At 50.4% G+C, this 13,192-nt stretch overlaps 1 protein-coding gene across 1 annotated transcript; it reads left to right on the top strand.

Moving 5' to 3' along the window:
• Positions 1-8,113: 8,113 nt before the first annotated feature.
• On the top strand, positions 8,114-12,788 carry CXXC4 (CXXC finger protein 4). The gene has a single exon (XM_066186290.1). It carries the CDS (start codon positions 8,272-8,274, stop codon positions 9,481-9,483), a length of 1,212 nt encoding a protein of 403 aa, XP_066042387.1. The 5' UTR covers positions 8,114-8,271; the 3' UTR covers positions 9,484-12,788.
• Positions 12,789-13,192: the final 404 nt, after the last annotated feature.

The raw sequence follows: 13,192 nt of genomic DNA on the forward strand, positions 1-13,192 counted from the left end.
TGCACTTCTAGCAATTCTCTTGTGTGTGAACTAAGATTTCTTTCTTATAACTCGGGAAATATGTGCAATTTGGCCAAATGAGGTATGTTCATGATGACCAAATTTCAAACTTTTTGCTTCTAAGTGCAAAGGCATTACAGTTCCTTAGAAAAGTAGTTCTTAGAAAGTTATTATTTTAGCACAGAAAATGTGTTAGCTAAGAATGAACTCTAGAAACCAGCTGAATGGTCTTATAGACTGGATACCTCTCAAACAGGGAACTTTTAGATCAAAGAGGTAAAACTTGACAAATGGAGAAGTATCTGAAAATAGGGCCCAGAAGGAAAGAAAAACTGTCAGGCATCCTGAACTAGCAGCAGCGATTCAAATCTTTCTCACAGTTGTTTTGTTTTTGGTTTTTGGTTTTTTGGGGTTTTTTTTGGGACATGCAAGCCATGAAAGAACAAATACACGTTCTGAGTAGCTGCCCCAGAAGAGTGTTGGTACAATGCCATTTGAAAAAAAAATAAACAAACAAAAAACCAAAACAACAAAACAAAACCAAAAATGAAAAAAACAGAATACCGCCTTAGCACTGAGGAGCCCAAAAGCTGATTAGGTGAATGAGCCCATGCTTACTGTGTACTGGCCAGGGAGTGCTTATTCTAAAGCCCCTTGTTAGCTGCTGGCATGACATCTCTGGCTTGACATTTAGATTCATACAGCATTCACAGGGTAAAAGCCACTCAAGTCCACCTCCAAAAACGGAACCAAAAAGAAATTAAACTGTGGAACTGGCATGTGCTGTCAGTCACAGGGGAGAGACACCTGGAGGTTCTGAGTTGAGCTGAGTAAATCCAGGTGGTTCTAGTAGCCAGCTCTTTGGACCCAGGTTTCAGAGCTCTCCATCTCTGTCCTGTCAGAGTCCCAATACCGAGACAATAAGGATCCTTGTGTGCTTTCTTTTTCCTGGGCACTGCTGCTTCTCATCTGGCAGCAACCTATCAAATGCAGAGCTGCATTGTTGACTTGCATCGGTGACGGATTGAGCCCTCTGGGAGTCGGCATAATTGGAGATCAGCAATCTGGATTCCTGCCTAGGAAGCATCAGGAAAGCATCTGCACCTGAAGCAGAATCAAACCATATTCAAAGTAATGGGAATGTTTAAGCTGTGATAACTTAAAAAAAAAAAATCCCTCTGCTACATTATTTTAGTAAATATTTGTAGGTGTCTGTAATAGGGGGTAATCACTGCATTTCCTTTCAGACTAAAAGAGGGTAGTTTTCAGTAATATTGGATGAAAGCAAGGAATTCAAATGGATGGGTTTAACCTGATTTTTGCTGGCAGCCAGTGCTTTTCAGCAGTTCTCAGGTGTCTTTTCTTGCAGCACACAAAAACTAGTTTGTGCCTAGTCTTTCCCTTTACCGATGCAAGAATTCCACAGTGGTTGGCAAGCAGTGAAGCATCCCCCTTCACCAGGGAGCTGGGGTGGGTTGCATGTGTGGAAAGCAAGAGGGGCAGGTATGAGTCAGGTGAATAGGACATGTCTGGCTGCAGCGATGAGAAGGAGGAATGGTACGTAGGTCCCAGCAGGAAGGTGAGCATCTAGAGAGGAAGGAAGGAGGATGCCTAACACTGCTGTAAGTGACAGAGATGAACTGCAGATCAAGAGGAGCTGGATTTGGTATCATGGCAGTGCAAACAGACAGCTTTTAGGTTGATTTCAGCCCAGATCCCTGAAATAATTTGTAGCTCAAAGCATGTTAGGGAGTTATGAGGGATTGCAGGCAATGGGTGTGCTGTTATGGCTGTGGATGGTGTACAAGACATTTCCCTGTTTCCACGTGTTTCTTGCACCAATGAAGTAGAAAAGAATTTGGTTGGGGATTTTGAGGAAACTTCTGCATCTCTTTTTAAATCTCCCTTCATCTAAGAGGGAAAAGACCACACATTTGGAGTCCCCCAAGACTGGTGCTAGAAGAAAGGCTGTGCCAGAAATGTGTTTCTTCCTGAGGGTGGAAAATAGCTGAGCCACTATTTCCATTTTCATCAAGGGGTGTGGCACAGAGCTGGAGGCAGGTAAAAGGACATGGTCCTGGATGAAAACCTACCATATCCACTTCAGGGTGGGAGATTTCGTAATACGAAAGGGAGTGGAACAGAGGCAGCTACTTTTCCAGTCCCTAGCCACTGTTCTTCTGTAACAAAGGCCCACACCCCAAGGTTAGCCTGCTCAGGATTTGTGCTATGTAGACCACCCAGAGGAGAACCAGTGTTGCAGCATGTCCAGTTTAGAGCTCCTGGGCCCAGCAGAAGGGAACCCAACACAGCAACAGGGTGACAGTCTAGCCCTGACAATGGATCCATGAGCTTTAGGAGGCCTAGGAAACGAGCACAAGAAAGGAAAGAGTAATGATACTGGAAAACCCAAAACTCCAGCTTGCTGTCTAATGAACTGCTGAATTCCCCAAGGGCTTGCTTCACCTTCTTTTTCTATTTCTGGTATAATGCTTATAATACTTGATGGATCTGGTTTAGGCTTACAGTGGTCACTTTGTAAATACACACTAGAGTCAGTAAGAGAATGAACAAAAACTGAATGTGAATTTCAATTTGTTTCTCTTTTTTTGCAACTTTCTTTCAGAACAACCTCAACATTTACAAAGGCAGGGCAGTTCCCATGTTCCGATGACACAACATACTGCTCTAGCTGTGTTCCTGCTAAAAATGAAATAGAAATGGTTTCTGAACAAAAATCAGAGCCCATGATTTTTAACTTTCTGTTGCTCCCATCAAAGCACAGATTATGGTGAAAAGGATAATCTGAAATTGCTTTCTTAGGACTCATCATGAGACAGTTGTAGCTAGCTCACCAATAGACTCCTGAACATAACAGTCCTCCTCAGCTCCCAGACTGAGGGCAGGATGCATGATAAAACAGATTTGTATCCAAAACCAAAACAAAAGCCAGGAATACCCCTCTTCCCCAGCCCCCACAAACCCCCCACAAACAAACAAACAAACAGACAAACAAAAGTTCCCGGACTCTACTAAAAAAAAAGGTCTCAGCAAAAAACCAAACATCAGAACTGGATTCCACGCTTCTTCCCCAACACCAAAAAAGTGTACAACTTTCCAGGATGGAATAGAAAGGTTATATATAGCACTGCAATTTAATTCACATGACAATTAAAAAATACATGAAATGGTCTTCCTTATGCATGAGAAAAGATTGTCAGAGTTTTCCCCTTTTCCTCTTTTAGCTTATTAAAAATGTAACTCTTTCAAGAGTAATAAATTAACTCAGAAAGGATTGCTTAAGTGAGACACAGGTTGTGATTAAAGGAAGTTTGGAGTTCAGGAGAAGTCTGTGTTTGAAAAATGTCCTCAGTGTTTGGAGTATAGCATATCGCTTTTGACAACTAATTTGGGAGAAAAGTGGTATAGGATGAACCTCAACAGGAAAAGCTCTTGTTTTTTGTCACTTTGTGACATTACTGAAACACCGTTTCCCCTCATTTGTATCTCTTCCTCCCCCCATAAGTTTGTGTTAAAATGTATCAAAACAGAAAATACTTTGAAAAAGGCAGCAGAACTGTCATAAAGGATGATGCTAGCTAGTTGGGAGGTTATGCTTTATTATGTAAATCCGTGTTTGGGGGTATTTTAAAATGCATATCGTATAGTTAGAGGCAGCTAATTAGCTAGATAAACTACACTGCTTCCAAATAAAGCGTACCAATCCATAACATAAATGCCAGGGGCACGACTTCTTGCAGATCTGCGACCTACCTGATTGACCAAAACTGTCCCTCATCTGTTCCAGTCAGTCTCACTTGATGGAGCATTAGCCATGAGGCTGCTGGTCCTTGTCGAACCCCACTGCTCAAATCCACCTTGTCTTGCTGCTCCTGGGATAAGGTTCCTGCATTGCTCTCCCTTAGGTAATTCTGTAGAGTTGAGCACCCCGAGCTTGAATTCAGCTTGGAGCAGAAGGAAATAAAACTTCAGTCTGCACATAAATCCTTCATTTACTTACATATAAAACCAATGAAACAGTGCAATTTTCCCTTCTTTTTCTGTAATTTACAAACGGTTAAAATTATTTTCTTGGCAGAAACATCCATTTCTTAACTGCTTAGTGCCCACACTGGCAGCACCAGGCTGCAGCAATGGTTCTGTAAGTATCAGCGCTCGCTCTGGAGGTACCAAGAGGGGCTGGATGAAGAACTTGCAATGCATAATTTATTCAGTGAATATAGGCCCTTTTTTGTGCTTGCAAGAACTCCAGGGAAGGCAGGTGGGCTTGGCTGGGTTTTTTTAAATAGTTTGCTGAAATCCTTAAAGAAACTGTAGTGTGTTTGCATGCAGTACCTGTACGTCAGTGGCTTGTTAAGAGATGCATTTCAATGTTGGCAGTTCAGGTGCGGGGTACGCGTGGCTTGCCCGGACAGGTGCCATGCACCTCCTGGGCTCTGGCACCTGCAAAGGGCAAATGTTGGGACAGCACTTCTAGTGAGTGCCGAGACACTTGTGTAACATCCACGGTTCATCTGGCTCCATTTCGCCTAAATATGCCTGAAATCTGCAGCACCTCACGCGTCTGAAAAAAAAAAAAAAAAAAAATAGATAGCGTGCGCGGGGGTTGGTAGTCTTTAGAGATCTGCGAACGCGCGTGAAAAATTACATGCTGCGTAGCCGTGCGCTGACCGGGACACCGGCCTGCGCTCCAGCCCGCCGGGCTGGGCAGAGGTATCGCCGCTCCCCTCCGCAAACTTCCCGGGGCTCAAAGTTTGCCGGCAGTTCCGCGCCCGCCCGCGGGGAGGGTGACAGGGCGCAGCGCGGGGGGCGCGCCCTCCCCGCCGCCCCCTCCCCTCCCCTCTGCGGCGCGGCGCGGCCCCGCCCCGCCGGCAGCCCCGCACCGGGCGGCCGCGGCCGCAGCGCCCCCGCCGCGGGAGGGGAGCGCAGGGGGCGGCGGCGGGGGCGGCCCCGCGCTGCGCCGCGGCCCGTGCGCGCCGCTCGGCGGCGGCCCCGCCAGCGCTCGGCGGCGGCAGCGGCGGGTGTCCGCATCCCTGCGTCCTCCCGGCGCGCTCCCTCACCTCGGCGGCGATCGCCTCCCGCCCGCCCCCGCCCTCCCCTCCCCCGCAGCGCCACACGCACACGCACTCCCGGCGCTGTGTGCGAGGGCGGGCGCCGGGAGACGGGCGGCGAGCAGCGCGCCGGCAGAGGAGACCACCGCGCACACGCACACACACACACACACAGACACACACACACACACACACACACGCACACGCACACTCCCGCCCGCCCGCCCGCCCGCCCTCCCTCCCTCCCTCTGTGCCTGCTCCTTCCTCGCCCCCCGCCGCCTCCCCTGCTTCCCCCCTCCTTTCTCTGCAACGAGCGAGAGAGGGAGAGGGGGGAAAAAAAGCCACTTACAGGTATTTGTTTAGTGGATCGGCGGCTTAATTTATCCCCCCGCCCCCCCACCTTCCCCACCGCCCCTCGCAGTTTGTTTACAAGTATCAAAGTTGTAATTGAGGAGCTGCCAAGGCACATCTGGATATTTTTCTTCTTCTTCTTCTTCTTTGTGTTAGGGACTGATGTGCAACTAATTAAAGGCAGACAGGCTGGTAGCGTCTGCACACTCAAGCCCCCCCAAATAAAGAGCCTGGTAAGTGACTGGTTTGCTTTCCCCCCTCATCTTTTCCCCCCTTATTCTTCGCGGTTTTTTCTTTTGTTTTTTTGTTTTTTGGGGGTGTGTGTGTGTGTGTGTGGTTTTGGGTTTTAGTTGTGGGGTTTTTTTAGCGGAGTGGGTTATTTGTTGGTTTTTTAAAAATTTTGTAGGTTTGTCGGGAGATCTTTTTTTTCTGTTGTTCTTGTCCTCTGGGATCGTAAAAGTAGATTAATGCTAGACTTGGGCAATAAAAGGCGTCGCTATATTAATTTATTAATTAATCTGCACCCGCCCCTCCTCCTGAATGTTAAATATGACCTTTGATCTCTCTGTCTTTGGCAGAGCAGACATGCAATATTGAACATGTACGGTCACATTTAGCTTAAGCAGGGACAGAATCCCAAAGCCCGGATAGCAATTTCTATTTATTTATTTCATTCGTGGAAAAGAGGGCGATAGTTAGAGGGGGAGGGAAATCAATAACTGCGTCTCGGGTACCCTTTTCATGCTCCGGAGATGCATCGATTAAACAATAATGACCCGGTTGGTGGGCACCATCATTTTCTCGCTGCTGGTGGCAATAAAGCCCGAGAGGGGACCGCGGAGAGAGAAAAGGTGGCCAGCGAGTGAAGGTTTTGTGGAGAGAAACCAGTTTAATGCTGGGGGAAATAGGGCAAGAAAATGCAAATGACTTCTGGCATAAAAGGCTGAATGCTAATATTTTATTCCTTACCAGATGCGTGGCTTTCGTACACATGGCTGGCAAAACTAGTTTTATTGAGTAGTTGTTATCAAGGACATGGAGCTAGGTTTTCCTTTCTGGAAATGGAAACGGTGTTTTGTTATTTTTTTTTTTCTTTTGCTGTAAGCAAATCCTTCGCATCCCTCCACAAGACGACGCTTAGCCTAGAGCTTTCCGGGGCAGCCTTTGTATTGCCACTAGACCTCTGAAGCCAACGAGAGTCTGGGTTTTTCCCTGACGTGGAAACACAGAGGTGGCTCCTGCGAGCTCGGGGTCCTTTTTTTTTTTTTTTTTTTTTTTTTTTTTTTTTTTTTTTTTTTTTTTTTTTTTTTTTTTTTTCCCCGACGGAAAGACGCCCGCCAGTCCCCAGTGCAGCCGGGGGTGAGGTTCCTTCTGTAGATTTACGCTCCCTTCATCTGGATTTGTTTACATAAAGCCCGCTTTCAGTGCACGGCGTTGGGAGAAGACGAAGTTTTTGCACTCGGTAGGTTGGGCTGCAAACGGTTCATTAATCTAATTATGATCGTAATTACCGTAATTGATAACCATTTTGAACTAAACATACCGGAGTCTGGAAACTAGAAGTAGCCCCACGAGCGCCTCGCAAGTGAGCGTTTCTGATAGCCCTACATCAGAAAAGATGCTGGAAATATCTGAACTATTCAGGTAGAGCATCTGGAAAACAAAGAGGCAGTGTTCATAAACTGAGGGCTTTTTAAGTTATGCTTATGTTCTGCTTTAGTTCGCGCGGTCTGCCATAATATACCTTCCTCACTGCCATGAACTAAAATTACCCCCCTTCACCTCCCTGGGGGAGAGAGGGGGCGGTGGGAAATAAAACGGATGCCGTGTCCTTAGCCCCCTCCTAAACTTTCGTAGCTTGAAGCAGAAAGCCATCTTTCTCCGATGAGGGCAAGTTCAGCAGGTAGAGAGACGTGCCCTCCCAAGCGTTCCCGGACTGTCTGTCGGCGAAGCCCCCTGCCCCGCGGCGCCCACAGAGGGGCTGTCCCCGTCTCGGTGTGTGTGTCCCCAGCCCTCCCTGCGCGGCTCCCGGCGGCGGTGGCGGGGAATCCTCCCCGAGAGGCTGGGATAAATACTCCGTCTTTAGTACAGCTGCAGGCGCCGGGATCACAGGCTGTGAAATTGCTTAAGAATTTATTTTTTTTTTTTTTTAAACCTAGCCCCGTGCCCCCCGCGGCCTGCAGGCAGCCCCCCCGTACCCGGAGGCGGCGGGGGGGGGGGGGGGGGGCGGGCCGGGGGAGCCGGTGCCGCCGCAACCAGCGCCCGGCGGAGCCAGCTGTGCCGGCAGGCAGCTAATGACCGCCGGGCTCAGAAGGACACCGTGGCAGCTGGCGGCTCCCTCCCCCCACCTCCCTCTTTTTTTCTTTTTTTCTAATTCCTTTTATTTATTTTTCCCCCCGCCCTTTCTCCCTGCCTTTTCATTTTTCCCGGTGCTGGTAGGTGGGCAGCTCCCGGCTCCCGTGTCGTGTCCCCCGCCTCCACATTGTCCCGGGACCGGGCTCGCTCCACCCGGGCCGGCGCTTCGAGCCCTGTGCCCACGGGTACGGCGGCGTGTGCCCCCCACCCGTGTGTGCTCCCCCCTCCCCCGGGGTGGCCGTGGGCGGCCGTGAGCGCCCCCCGCGCGCGCGCACCCCCTTGGAAATGACTTTTTGTGTTTCAGCTGCGGCAGCTCCCGTGAGGATGCCGGAGGAACGGCTGCCCGGCCAAGCACCGACCGCGGGGATGCGTCCGGAGGAGGAGGAGGAGGAGGATTAAGCGACCCCCGCCCCGTCCCTCTCCCCCCGGCCCCCAGCCCCCCCGTCCCGTCCCTTCCCGCCGCCCCCCTCCCCCCCCCCCCGCCCCGGCCACCATGAACACCAACGTGTGCGTGGAGAGCGGCCCCAACCCCGAGGCGCCGGGGCTGCCCAAGGACAGCCACCTGCCCGAGGGGGCCCTCAACAGCCTTGTGGATTACAACTCGGAGATGGAGAGGTATCGCTCCTTCGCCACCTTCTACAAGACCAACGGCGGCGCCTTCCCCCAGGCGGCCAAGATCGCCCGCATCACCACCCCCATCTTCCCCAGCGCGGCCGCCGCCGCCGCCGCCCGCATCGGCATGTCCCCCTGGAACTGCGACACCGCCACGGCCGCCGCCGCCACCGCCATGCTCTGGGGCAGCGGCGGCGGCGGCGGCGCGGCGGGCGGCGCGAGGAAACCCTCCTCCTCCTCCTCCTCCGCCGCCGCCGCCGCCGCCTCCGCGGCCGCCGCCGCCGCCTCCTCGCTGCACGCCGGCAGGGGCGGCATGCACCACCGGAGCGACTCGCAGCGGCTGGGCAAGCCCGGCTGCCCGCCGGCCGAGCAGCCCGCCCTGCCCATGGCCAACGGCAACTTCCTCTCCACCCTCGCCCCCGAGCACTGCCGGCCGCTGGCCGGCGAGTGCATGAACAAGCTCAAGTGCGGCGCCGCCGAAGCCGAGATCATGAACCTCCCCGACCGCGTCGGCACCTTCTCGGCCATCCCGGCGTTGGGCGGCCTCTCCCTGCCCCCCGGGGTCATCGTCATGACGGCCCTGCACTCCCCCGCCGCGGCCTCGGCCGCCGTCACAGACAGCGCCTTCCAGATCGCCAACCTGGCGGACTGCCCGCAGAGCCACGCCTCGGCCTCGCCCGCCTCCGCCCTGGGCGCCGCCGCCGGCGCGGGGGGCGGCGGAGGCGGCGGCGGCGGTGGCGGCGGAGGCGGAGGGGGGGCCGGCGGCACCGGCGGCGGGGCTGGGGCCGGGGCGGGTAACCCCGCCAAGAAGAAGCGGAAACGCTGCGGGGTGTGCGTGCCCTGCAAGCGGCTCATCAACTGTGGAGTCTGCAGCAGTTGCAGGAACCGCAAAACGGGACACCAGATCTGCAAATTTAGGAAATGTGAAGAGCTTAAGAAAAAACCGGGCACTTCGTTAGAGGTCAGAGGAGATGATTTCTTTTTCCCCAGCCTCCCGCCGTCCCTCCTCAACCCCCTGCCCCCGCCCCTCCAGTGCTTCTTGTCTAGCTTCAAGATGCAGCATCCCTTCTCCGAGGCCTCCTTCAGGCTCTGAGGGAGCCCCCGCCGCGGGCGCGGCTCCCCGCGGCGCGGCCCCGCCGCCCGCCCCTCTCCGCCCCGCAGGGAAGAGAAACGCCGCCTCCCGCGGCGCCCCGCCGAGCCGGGCCCCGGCCGCTGGCCCCCGGCCCCGGGCCGAGGAGGGACGGCCGGGGGACACCGGTCCCCGCCCCGCCAGCTCGTGGCCCTTACGGAACGAAGCTAACTTGGTTTACCTGCCGTGCTGTTTCCATAAGACTGCTGGCTCTCTGGTTCCTTTTTCTTTTCTTTTTATTTCTCTCCTTTTTTATTTTCTTTTTTTTTTCTTCTTTATTTTTTTTTTTTTAATTAACGGCAATCATGACGATTCGGAGCGGTTTGAAGGAACGGGGAGGTGGGAAAGGGAAAGTTTTAGCTGAACACCAGGCTCTTTGCTGTCGGAAATTCAGGGAAAGCAATGGCAAGTTCATCTTCAGGTTGGCTGGTAGCGGTTTGTCCCAGACAGACAACGGGCCGTGGAGCCCAGGAGTAGGTGAAACGCACCCAAGTGATTTCTTTGGCAATGTCTTTTATGAAATAACCTGCTTGTGGTGTATTAAACACAATGGAAGAATAGTGCAGGTATGACTGAACTGATTTCTGACTGAACTGTATGTACAGTTATTTTTACAACGTTTCCTCGGAACTGACAATGTATTGTGCTCCCCAAAGCTGTAACAACAGGTTTTCAGATTTGCCAGACGTACGAGAGACAGGCAGATCCCGTGTCGCAGACATTTCAGTTATTGTATTGGGTATGACAGACAATAGGAACCAAAATACACAACCGTGAGGAAAATGACAATTGGATGGTATCGCTAGGGGAAGGAAACAAGTGAGAGGAAAGACTAGTAATCATACTTAATTCCTTGCCATTATTAAAATTATAGTGTTGCTGGTTCGACACACATCTCAGATGCATCTGAAGGTGTCAAGGATGATGGATTTAGTACAGAGGAGTAGTGTGTGGTGGGTGACACCAAGATTTGTAGTCACAGAAATCAGCAACTAAGTGAGAAATTGTAACTTCCCTCTGTGTGTGTGTGTGCGCGCGCGTGCCTGTGTGTGTTTGCATAGTGGTTTATTCCCTTGCTCATTGCTTGCTGGAGCTCTCTCCAGGAAGAGATGGGATGAGGGATTCCAGGGAAAAAGCAACACTTCGAGCCAATTAATTTGTTCTGTGTTAAATAAATTGAGATAATAGTGTTAGTATTGACACTGCCATGGGACAAAAGCAACATTTGGGGGTTAACTGACATTTGGCTGATAGCATTAACTCCTTCCTAACCAGCCTCATCAAAACAACTAATTAATTCCTTCTTGCAAGAGTGAACTGTCCTTGCTGAAAGTTTAACTCATAGCTCTGCATCCTTTTAGCTCTTTTTTTGTGAATGGTGACCCAGCATCGCTAACACAAAAACCAGGATGGATTCTCCAGGGGATAGAAACTAAACTGGGTTTTCAGCTCTTGTTTTTCTCAATAATATGCCTTTGTTGGTTTTGTAGCAAGTTTGCAACAAGGATAGTTAATGCCCTGGTCTGTTAATGCTGAGTACAGCCTAATAGCGACTCCCTGAACCAGAGGCATGGAGAATTCCCCCCAGAAGACCCAGCACTGAGAGTGCCTTTGTGTACCAGGTTCCCTCATTAGGCTTGCAAACCCGGGTGCTGCTGGGATTTAATGTTTGTGATAAATGATAGGTTCTGATGGTTTATCGATTTGTGCAGAAAGTGAGCTATCTCTGGAAGAAAGGCATTTGTACATTATCAGATCTTCCTATGGGTTTGTGTGCATCTCTGAGCACATTTCCAGAACTTCCTTTCTCCTGACAAAGGTGTTCAGTAGTGTCAAAAACTTTTCAGGCGTGCTGTGAGAATGCTTTCCGTTAAAATTGTTTAACCACTGTGACTAGTAAAACCCATGGTTTAATTAGCCATTTGTGTGCTCTCATAACCACCTGCCTTCACTTCTTTTCTTCATTCTCTCTTTCCCCCACTTGCTCTCTCCTGTTTGTGCTCCATCAGATACGTAAACACAAAAGCTCCTCTGCTGCTGTACTGTGACTCGAAGGAAACAGGTTTCTCTTTCCAGCTGTGGAGATGTCAGTAAGGCATCACTTCTCTGTAGGTCATGACCCATCACAAAGTTTTGTCACAGGATGTGGCTAATTTCTTTACAGAAGTGTGGTTTGTCAGTAGGAGAGGAAGAATAACTTCCTTATATGGTTGTTTTCCTTATGTCTTCTTTCTTCTTTATAAAAAATTTAAATTAACTAATAAAGTGACAGAAGGGCTGCCGAGAGCACAGGTGCAGCAGCCATGCTCTGGCTGTACAGCCACCAGCTGGAAGGGTGTCAGAGGGTGACAGGGCTTCCACGAGGGTGTTGGTGTTGAGGGTGGGCAAGGGCAACCTCCCTGCAGAGTGAATGGCTGGAGCGACTCATTTGGCCTGTGCTCCCGGGGAATCCACCGCTCTGCATGCGTGATCCCCTGGCACCTCGGTAGGCACGCTCCCATGGATATGTGTCAAGGACTGAGGGGCTTGCATTCCACTACACACCTAGATGATTCATGAATTGGGCTCAAACAGTGGCTGCAAAGTGCAGGGGTGATTTGTGGCAGGGTGTGGAACCGTGTTTAAAAACAAATGAAAAATTAGAAAAATACCAATAAACCGTAAACTGGCTGATCCCACAGAAACCATTTCTCTCTTTTTCCTTTAAATCTCTTCTACTGGTGCAATGACGGCATAGGATATAACTCTCAAAGATAGTATATGGAGTTGAAGACAGATTCACGTGAATGCTTTCCAGTTCCTGACCCTTGCATTTTTCATGGAATGCTTCTCGCTCAGCATTTTTTTTTAAAGCACTTGAATTATTTTTTCCTACTTTTCTTGTACTATTTTCACATTAAAAGTGTCCCAATGCTCTAGTATTTTTCATAGAATGTTATTATTACTAGGAAATTTTATGTACGGCAATAATAAATCTATAAAAATCAGATTGACGTCACGTTGCACGCTGCCTACTTGTGTATGTATATTCTGTGTTCATTCAGATTTACAATCAGTTTAAAGAGACATAATCTTTATTTACCCATAGAGACTACTTATTTTCCTCTGATTGGTGTACACGTCTGTAACTTCTGCTGCAGGTTATGAACATTAGGTGCCTGACGGTAGTTTACATCCTTCTCTCTTTTAAGTGGACCCCATTTAATGTATGAATCTCAGTTGCCCCAGTGCTCATTCTTATTAGTATGACAGCAAGTTCAGGCAGAGAGGCTGACTTGCATTGGCAGGGGCTGAAGGGTCCTGCCAAATGTGAAATATCAGCTGTTTAGGCATGCTGTCATCGTAGCGGGCACCACTTGCTCCCTTTGTAGCAGCCCAGCTAATTGATATGTGCGCTATTAAAGTGAGCATTTGCATACCAACCTGATTGAGTCAATACCCGCCTCCAAATCCAAGGCATTTCGCTGAGCTGAGCTTCAAGCCAGTGGGATTTTGAGATGGCCTTCTCCAGGGATGGGTTGTGATGATTGATTTCAGCAGGAGCGGCGTCTGATCCTGAAAGCCTTAACACCATATGGCATTGCCACGGGGGAGAGAGGCTGCGCTGGCAACCTCCGAACTTGCACTTCGTGTTGCGGTAGCGCGTGCGAGCGCTGTTAAGGGAAGACTGCTG

Source organism: Chamaea fasciata, unplaced genomic scaffold (genome assembly GCF_029207755.1).
Source record: "Chamaea fasciata isolate MVZ Bird 193981 ecotype frontalis unplaced genomic scaffold, bChaFas1.0.hap1 SCAF_6, whole genome shotgun sequence".
Lineage (NCBI taxonomy): Eukaryota > Metazoa > Chordata > Aves > Passeriformes > Sylviidae > Chamaea > Chamaea fasciata.

Coding starts and splice junctions, on each gene's coding strand:
- CXXC4 (XM_066186290.1), top strand. CDS start 8,272: ATGAACACCAACGTGTGCGTGGAGAGCGGCCCCAACCCCGAGGCGCCG.